The 9,609-nt window shown below is 39.3% G+C and overlaps 2 protein-coding genes across 2 annotated transcripts in view; both read right to left on the minus strand.

Moving 5' to 3' along the window:
- Positions 1–559: 559 nt before the first annotated feature.
- LOC119583891 lies at positions 560–2,554 on the minus strand. Its single transcript, XM_037932610.1, has 4 exons — positions 2,340–2,554; positions 1,713–1,804; positions 1,241–1,442; positions 560–751 (listed from the first exon to the last, which is right to left on the minus strand). The coding sequence occupies exons 1-4, from the start codon at positions 2,416–2,418 to the stop codon at positions 570–572; spliced, it is 555 nt and encodes a 184-aa protein (XP_037788538.1). The 5' UTR covers positions 2,419–2,554; the 3' UTR covers positions 560–569.
- A 153-nt stretch (positions 2,555–2,707) lies between these two features.
- The window catches only part of LOC119583194 (glutathione hydrolase 7-like), a 9,922-nt gene continuing 3,020 nt past the window's right edge, over positions 2,708–9,609 (minus strand). The window contains exons 3-7 of the mRNA XM_037931672.1: positions 8,882–9,060; positions 7,460–7,611; positions 6,998–7,110; positions 2,932–3,042; positions 2,708–2,712 (exon numbers count right to left, since the gene is read on the minus strand). Coding sequence (XP_037787600.1) covers positions 2,708–2,712; positions 2,932–3,042; positions 6,998–7,110; positions 7,460–7,611; positions 8,882–9,060 — 560 coding nt within the window. The remainder of the gene's footprint in view (positions 2,713–2,931; positions 3,043–6,997; positions 7,111–7,459; positions 7,612–8,881; positions 9,061–9,609) is intronic.

The raw sequence follows: 9,609 nt of genomic DNA on the forward strand, positions 1-9,609 counted from the left end.
CACCGCCCCTGGATTGTCAGACGGTCACGGTGGCCGACCCAATCTCCGACTTCCTGAACAGACTGCCTCTTCGGTGTCTGTTATAGATACCTTTGATCGATATGTTACTCTGATTGCGTGAGTAGCCAAAAGGGAAGTTCATTTTGTGGTGGCAGTTCGAAGGGGATAAAATGATGTGTGATGTGCATGTTGACTCTTTTGCTACTGTGTGATTGTGTGTGTGTGTGTGTGTGTGTATGTGTGTGTGTGTGTGTGTGTGTGTGTGTGTGTGTGTGTGTGTGTGTGTGTGTGTGTCTATATACATGTATATATATGTATATATATATATGTATATATATATATATATATATATATATATATACAATATATATATATACATATATATACATGTATATAGACACACACACACACACACACACACACACACACACACACACACACACACACACACACAACACACACACACACACACACACAATCACACAGTAGCAAAAGAGTCAACATGCACATCACACATCATTTTATCCCCTTCGAACTGCCACCACAAAATGAACTTCCCTTTTGGCTACTCACGCAATCAGAGTAACATATCGATCAAAGGTATCTATAACAGACACCGAAGAGGCAGTCTGTTCAGGAAGTCGGAAGACATTTGGGTCGGCCACCGTGACCGTCTGATCAATCCATTCGGTGGACGTCGACTGCAGCAATGCGTGGGTCAGGTTCTGTAATTCCGCCTCCTCTGCATCGGCTGGCGGAAATAAGGAAGGAAATTTACAAATACAAAACTGAGAGAGAAAAAAAAACAGGAGTCTAACACAAAACCAAACGTGGAATATTAAGGGATCATCTATTTGTTCATATAGAATTCATATGATAAATTTAGAGTCAAAACGTACGCTGGGGAGGAAGGGGTTATCTCCCGAATTCAAGACAGGGAGACGTATGGCAGATGAGGTTTCTTGTTCCAAATACAAACACATTCGTGTTTTAGAATTGATTTTATTCTCTTGATGAGAGCCCCATGGGCAAAGACAGGACATCCTTTACTGACTATAGGTTAATGCAAGGTGTCCTATAATAAGGTGCCTACTAGAACCAATCAGCATCAACGCATTCCTATGGACCCTGGAGATCCTGTGGGAGCGGTCATCACATGTTTTCGCTCTGACCGCTCGGACGACCCATGACACAACTGCTCCGAACCCAGAGCGAATCGACGCAAAGCGAACCTCCTTACCTAAGCTGACGAAACCGGCGTAGCTCCTCCTAATAGCTTCAATAAAGGAGTGGTAGAAGTTCGACAGCGGCAAATGCGTCGTTAAATTCGTGTTGCGAAGGAGTTGCAAGGCCGTCAGTAACTGCGGTCCTCCAAAAGGCGCTGGGGCGGTGAACACAGACATGTTATTCAGTGACATGTGTATGCATGGGCGTTCTCGGGGCTGCAAGAAGATATACACAAATTATTACTGTATTTTTTGATGTTTCAAATGGTTTCACTACAGAGAAAAATCCAAGGTGAACCCAAACTGTCAGATATAACACATATATCAACAACGATGATGACGCTGATTAAAAAACCAATAATACAAACCACCATAACTGTTTCATCAACAACCACAACTACTATTAACCACTAATGGAAGAAAACAAACTTTCCGTCTGCTGAAGCAAGCAAATAAAAACGTCAAAACTCCGCCTCAGCCAACTACCTCATAATCATCAAAATCTTTCACATGGATTTCGGCGCCACTTTCTTTCAGTGCTTCCATCTCTTCCACGCCGAAATTCAGTGCATAGAAACCTTGAGAAAAAAAAAGGATAAAATTAATGATTTCCTTTCATCACTTAATGGCGTTTAATTATTATTTGAAAACGGAATGTGACTTGATTCTGACATGGAAGAAGGATGAGGATGGGGAATGGGAAAAGGAGGAAGGAGGAAGGGAAGGAGGAGGAGGAAAAGGAAGAACAAGAAAAAGATAAAGAAGCTGAAGCTAAAGAAGAAGAAGCTGAAGCTGAAGATTATGAAAATGAAGAAAATGGAGAAGAAGAAGAAAGGGAAAATAGTAAATCAAAATCACCAACACAAACAGAAACCCGGATCTGAAGAAAACGAAAACATCCCCCCCCCAAAAAAATAATAATAATAAAAAAATAAATAAATAAAAATAAATATATAAACATTCAGATAAACAAATCCCACTCTCATCACACACACACACACAGACACACAGACACACACACACACACACACACACACACACACACACTTAAACCCCCCCCCACACACACACACTTAACCCCCCCCCCCCCACACGCCCCTACAAACCACTCACTATCGGCGCCGTGCTTGGCCACCACCTCGAGGAATTCCGCGTAGTTCTCCCTCTGCATGAACGCGCCCTTCTTCAGCATGATGCCTCGGGGGAAGAACGTCTTGTCGAACTCCGTCACGCCATCCACCTGCGTCACGTTCGACTTCCCGAGGGCCTCCTCCAGGTGGGCCGAGACGTAGAAGCCTTTCCTGGTGGGGGAACGGAAGGGTGGGGGTGAGGAGTGAGGGGTGTGTGGGGTGTGGGTGTGGGGTGTGGGTGTGAGGGGTGTGGGTGTGGGGGTGTGGGGTGTGGGGTGTGGGGTGTGGGGTGAGGGTGTGGGTGAGGGAGGGGAGTGGTGGCCTTAGGATTTCAATCTTTCTCTTTTTTTCTCAATCTTTTTTTTACTTTCTATGTTGGTGTGTTTCTTTTGCTTGTTTGCTCACTTGTGTGTGAGTGTGTGTGTATGTGCGCGCGCGCGTGCGCGTGCCTGTATATTCATACAATCAAAAAAACAATAGACAAATAAATCACGCAAACAAATAATCAAACATCAAGCCAACAAACAAAAAAAAAACAAAACAGCAAATAGACGAGGAGCCTTCCCGAGCCTCACCTCGCGATGTCATGCTTGGCTGGAACAGCTTCCGCCAGGGAAGCTTCCCGAACTTGGTGTGCGCGTACTCCAGGCCGCGCAGGAGGCCGGGCACGCCGATGCTCCTGCCGTCTGTGGCGCGGCAGGTCGAGAATTAGGATTAAACAACGATTGGGGCCTTTTGTTGTGAGTCTGTTGGTGTCGTGTTTTCCATTCGTGTGGTCTGTGTTTTAGCCTTTTAATTTTTTTTTCTCTTTTTTCTAAGTCTTTCTTCTTTTTATATCTACTTCTCATTTGTCTCTTTCTCTCTTTCCCCCTCTACCTCTTCTTTCTTTCTTTCTCAATCTCTTCCTCTCTTTCTCTATCTCTTTCTCTCCCTCTTTTTCCAGTTCCCTCTTTTCCTCTATCTCCCTCTCCTTCTCAATCTCTTTCTCTCCCTCTATCTCCCTCTCTCAGCCTCTCCCTTTCACCCTCCCCCTCATCTCAAAATAACAAATAATAAATAATAATAATAATAATAATAATAATAATAATAATAATAATGATGATAATAATAATAATAACAATAATAATAATAATAATAATGATAATGATAATAATAATAATACCAATAAAACTACCACTACCAATACCAATAACAATAACAATAATGATAAAAGATTTTAGTGATGACATAGGTATGAAATTTGGTCTCGATAAGTGTGCTAAAGCAACTTTTAAGCAAGGAAAACTAGTTACATCTGACAATATAGAGTTAAGTGTTGATACTGTAATAAAGCAATTAGATCAGGAAGAAACCTATAAATATCTAGGAGTAAACGAAGGAGATGGCTACAACAATCGTAGATGAAAGAAACATACAGAATGCAACGGAATTAAACTCGAAGAACAAACTAACAGCAATCAACACTCTTGCAATACCTGTGGTTACATATAGTTTTAACGTGATAGACTGGAACTTAAGTGAACTCAAACAAATTGACACAAAATTAGGAAGCAATTGACATGCAACAGAATGTATCACCCGAAATCAGACGTAGACCGTCTGTACGTCCCTAGAAGTAAAGGAGGTAGGGGGATAATACAGTTGGAATTATCGTACAAAACAACTACGATTGGTCTCTTGCAATACTTAGATCTAACCAACGATTGGATGCTTCAATTAGTTAAAGTACATGAAAACTCCAAAAGGTTACACTCGGTAGTAAAAGAATCAGATAAGTTTTCTCAGGAATTAGGTATTGAGAGCGAAAACATCGAACATATGTCGCCAACATTGGCTGCTAAACATAGAAAACAAAAAGCGAAGAAGGTCGGACAAGAAAAACTTGAATCTAGGTGGCATGAAAAGCCTCTCCACGGACAGTTTTGCAGGTCGAAGCAAACACACTAATGTAGATGAAACTGTGACCTATCAGCGGCTTAGAAGCTCTGGACTTAAAGGGGAAACAGAGGGTTTTATTCTTGCAGCCCAAGATCAAAGTTTGTTTACCAGAAACTATCAAGCTAACATTTTGCACAATGGCACTGACCCAAAGTGTAGGTTTTGTGAAGACAAGGTTGAGACGATTGATCACCTTGTGTCTGGTTGCTCAATATTAACACCGAATGAGTACAAAAATTGACACGACAGAGTGGGCAAGTACCTGCATTGGAAGATCTGCAAACACCATCCAGAGCCAGTTACTGAAGGTAAAGATGCTACAATCTTGTGGGACTTTCCAATTCACACAGATCGTACTATACAGGCGAATCGTCCAGATATCGTCATCAAGGACAAAATAAACAACACCTGCCTGTTTATAGATATGAGCATCCCTTCAGACAGAAACGTCCCAACGAAAGTGTTCGAGAAGATATCAAAGTATAAAGACCTGGAAATAGAGGTGAAAAATGTGGCATTTAAAAACCAAAACTTTACCTGTTGTTATTGCAGCACTTGGCCTTATAAAGAAAGGTACTGATAAGTTTCTTGAACAAATACCGGGAATTGCAAAATTAGAAGTCCAAAAAATAGTCTTAAACAGCACAGCACATGTTCTCAGAAGAGCCTTATCGATCTGAAGTGTTTTTGTGTTCGTGAAATGACTTGACTGGATGTTTTGATTTGTGGTTGTTCTGCATATATTTGCATGTTTTGTTGATGTTCCATTGCCTCAAACTTCAACCTAGGTCGCTGGTAGTGACTCGGTGTTTGATTTTAATTAGCAGATTTAAGGAAACGTTGGCATAAAAAAATAATAATAATAGTAATAATAATAATAATAATAACAATGAGAAAATTATGAGAAAATACTACTACTACTACTAATAATAAACACAATAATGAGAGAATATAATAATGATAATACTAATACTAATATTGATAATAATGATAATAAAATAATAATGATGATGACAATGATAGCAATAGTAATATCAATGGTAATACAACAACAACAACAACAACAATAATAATAATAATATAATGGTAATGATAAAAGATAATAATAAAAATAATACTGATGATAACAGTAATAATCATAATTATGATAATAATAATAATGATGATGATAAAAAAATCATCATGATAATATCAATAGTTTCTCTCTCTCTCGCAACAAGTTATCTATTTATAATTTTCTCTGTCTGTCTGTCTGTTTGTCTTTCTCTTGCTGTCTGTAAGTCAGCATCCCTTTCCTTTATTCTTATATACTCTGGTTATTTCTCTCAAAAATAATAAATTGTATGTGCAAAAATTGTTTCCACTTAAGGATAAATCTTATTGCAACATATGAATTAAAAGAAATATGATATTCTCTCTATATACAAGGTGAGTTACTGTTGGTGAATTAGCAAGTTTTGTTTTAGGCTAACAGCGTAGCGTTACTTTATAATTGTGTATTTTTGAGACGAGAAAATATAGCAGAACGACAATGTTTCCTATAAAATATAAGTGTTTCTTTGAACGCAAAATATGAGACTGGAGAAATTTAACGCACCGAAATGTTTCGCCTAAAAAATAAACGTTTTCTTGAAACACAAGCAAGCGCTATCATTTTCTACGTCCATTAATCTCTAGGGATATGTGATTTCATAATTCCAGTGAGGTAGGAGGTGTGTGTGTTCATCCGAGTTGGAAATATAAAAGGTCCGATTTTTTTTTAACTTTCTCTTTGATCCTGGCGGCAGCATCGGTAGCGTCTCTGACTCCCACTTGCAGGACCTGGGATCGAGACCAGAGGAAACTTTCTTTGACTTAGGGAAAAGTTAACAGGTTAACACCTGCTCGTGTTTGGCGGTTCACGAGTGTTCTCCACGGAGATAACGTCCCCCTCTCGAGGTCAAAGGCCACTCAAGTCGGCAGCTATGCAGAAAGGCAGCTGCGGGCCACTCGATTATAGTGCGATTATAGATTATAGTTGGTTCTGGATGCCCGACTCGGTAGTTGTTTTGTTTTCTTTTGATAATAAAAATGATGATAATGATAATAATAATAATTATTATTATTATTATTATTATTATCTCTATAATCATCATCATTATCATCATTATGATTATTATCATTATCATTATCATCTTTTTTGTTATTATCCGCCCGGTTACTAGGACGGGATAGTTCCCACCCCTGGCCCTGTGGTTCGACCATCCTGTACTAACAATCAAAAGAAAAAAAGACTTAAATGGACAAGGGAAGAGTATAATGAGGTAATGTACTGCTTTTGCTATACACTCGAGGAGCTGCAGAAGTTGTGTGCATATTTCTGTTAGTGTTCCATTTGCCTCAAACTTCAATCACCCTAGGTCGCTGGTAGTGACTCGGTGTTTGATTTTAATTAGCAGATCTAAGGAAACGTCTGCATAAAAAAAAATAATGATAGTAATAATAATAATAATAACAATGAGAAAATTATGAGAAAATACTACTACTAATAAAAACAATAATGAGAAAATAATAATAATGATAATACTAATAAAGATAATAACAATCATAATAAGGAAAATAACAATAATGGTGATAATGATAGAAAAAATAATGATAACAATAATGATAATAATAATGATTATACTACTACTAATATTGATAATAATAATAACCCGAACTCGCCTGTGGGCGGCGGCTGGTCCTCCTCGGCGCGGTGCGAGCGAGGGACGCCGCTCATGAAGTCGACGACGGTGGACGAGTTGGTCTTGTGGTCGTGCACCAGCATCACGCCGCTCCTGGGGGGGAGTGGGGGTGAAGTGGGGGTGAAGTGGGGGTGAAGTGGGGGTGAAGTGGGGGTGAAGTGGGGGTGAAGTGGGGGTGAAGTGGGGGTGAAGTGGGGAGGGAATGGGGGGGAAGTGGAGGAGGAGAAGTAGGAGAAGGAGGAGGAGGAGGAAATGGAAGAGGAGGAGGAGGAGGAAATGGAAGAGGAGGAGGAGGAGGAAATGGAAGAGGAGGAGGAGGAAAAGGAGGAGGAAAAGGAGGAGGAGGAGAAAATGGGAAAAAAAGGAAATGAAAAAGAGAGAAAATTAAATCAAGAAAAAGGAAAAACAACAACAACACACAACTGCAAAACGACGGCCCTACCCTCCCGGTCCCACTGCATGCGGATGCACTACCGTCATGCAGAGGATCGACGCGATGGCAACATCCACTGCACTGCCCCCTTCCCTCATGACGGTGATGCCCACGTGGCTGCATTCCTCCTCGTCGGTCGAGACGGCTCCGTGGGGCGTGACCTGGTCAGGAAGAGAGAACAGGAGGGGGAAATATGGAAATAATTCTGATGATAAGCTGCGCTCGCGATTTTCTTCAACTTCCTTCTTCCTTATCTCTCCTTCCTCCCTTTTTGCTTATCTGCGATCCTTCCTATCTTCCGTTTTTTTTCTTTTCTCCTTCCCTTTCCTTCCTTCCGTTCTTCTCCCCTTGTTTTTTCTCCTTCTTTCCTACTTCCCCTTCCCTCCTTCCTTCCTCAAACCTTCCCCATCCTTCCAATCCCTCCCTTTTCTGTTTCCTCTCTCTATCCCTCCTTCCTCCTTTCCTTCTCCTACCTTCCTCTCTCTCCGTTCCTCCTTTCCTTTCTTCCTTTCTCCCTCCCTCCTCCTTCCTCTCGTTTTTCTATAATTCATCCCTTATCCCATCCCTTCCTTCCTTCCTCCCTTCGTCCTATCTTTCCCCTTCCCTTCCCTCCTCCTCCTTCTCCTTCTTCTTCTCCTCCTCCTCATTCTTCTTTCTTCTCTCTTCTTCTTCTTCTTCTTCTTCTTCTCTTATTATTATTATTATTATTATTATCATTATTATTCTCCTCCTCCTCCTTCCCCCTCCTCTTTCTTTCCTTTCTCTCTCCGTCCTCCTTCCTTCTTCCATTTCTTCCTGCCTCTCTCTTTCCCTACACGTTTCTTCCCTCTTTCTTCCCTCCTTTTATTTTCTTCCTCCCACCCCCATCCCGCCATTCCTTCCCTCCTTCCTCCATCTCCCATTTCCTCATGGCCTTCCTTTCTCACCCATCCCTTCCTTTCCTTTCGTACACAAGCCCTCTCCACACAGAATATAATAAAATGAAGATAATAATCATAATGACTACCATTATAGTAATAGTATAGTAATAATAATAATAATAATAATAATAATAATAATAATAATAATAATAATAATAATAATAATAATAATAATAATAATAATAATAATAATAATAATATATATAATAATAATACAATAGTAACAGTAATAAAAATAGTAATAGTAATAGTAAAAAAAATAATAATAATAATGATAATAATATAATAATAATAATAATATAATAATAATAATAATAAGTTGTAAAATAGTAGTAGTGTAGTAGTAGTAGTAGTAGTGTAGTATAATAATAATAATAACAATAATAATAATAATAGTATTATCAATATAACATAATAATACTAAAATAATAATAATCATCATAATCACCATCATTATCATAAAACAATAACAACAATAAACACAACAACAACAATAAAAAAAGTCATTTACCTGCGGGCTGCCGTAATTGAGCTGCGCAATGAACGCGATCGTGAGCGCCGTGGTGAAGATGCAGAAGCAGGCGGTGATGATCGTGAATCCATCTCCGTTCACGTTGCAGCATCTCCGCTTCTTCGTCGGGTAGAGAGGGTACGAGCGCAGCACACTCTCTTCGGAGAGGTAATCGCCGCCTGATGATGATGATTATGAGGCAATTAGGAGAGTGAATGAATGAGGGGAGGCTGCAAGAAATTAATTTGGAGGCTGAATAATGAGGGGGAAATGCAATGAAAGAATTGGGAGAATGAATAATGAGGGGAACTGCAAGAAATTAATAATGAGGGAACTGCAAGAAATTAATAATGAGGGAAAATGCGAGAGATAAATAAGGAAAATGAATAATAAGGGGAACTGCAACAAATTAATTAGGAGAATGAATAATGAGGGAAAAGGCAAGAAATTAATTAGGAAAATGAATAATGAGGGAAGCTGTAACAATAAGCAGCATTAATGAGGTAACAGTAATGATGGTATTGTAAAGCTGGCTGTGACTACTAATGCAAATGCAAATATATAAATGCAACAGCACGGAAGACAATGATAATAATACTGATATGAAAATCAATAGTGTGATCAATAATACCAATACTCACAATGATAATAGCAATAATGATAACATTTATGATAATTGTAATAATTACAACAATAATAATGATGATGCTAATAATTATAATAATAAC

The sequence above is a fragment of the Penaeus monodon genome, chromosome 17 (genome assembly GCF_015228065.2).
Source record: "Penaeus monodon isolate SGIC_2016 chromosome 17, NSTDA_Pmon_1, whole genome shotgun sequence".
Lineage (NCBI taxonomy): Eukaryota > Metazoa > Arthropoda > Malacostraca > Decapoda > Penaeidae > Penaeus > Penaeus monodon.

What these genes read in the sequence shown, in the direction of transcription:
- LOC119583891 (XM_037932610.1), bottom strand. Translation starts at nt 2,418, where the DNA reads ATGCTGAAGAAGGGCGCGTTCATGCAGAGGGAGAACTACGCGGAATTC. An exon ending in AAGATTTTGATGATTATGAG is followed by an intron (nt 1,443 to 1,712) that starts GTAGTTGGCTGA and finishes ATCTTCTTGCAG; the next exon opens with CCCCGAGAACGCCCATGCAT. An exon ending in CGCCGGTTTCGTCAGCTTAG is followed by an intron (nt 752 to 1,240) that starts GTAAGGAGGTTC and finishes TATTTCCGCCAG; the next exon opens with CCGATGCAGAGGAGGCGGAA.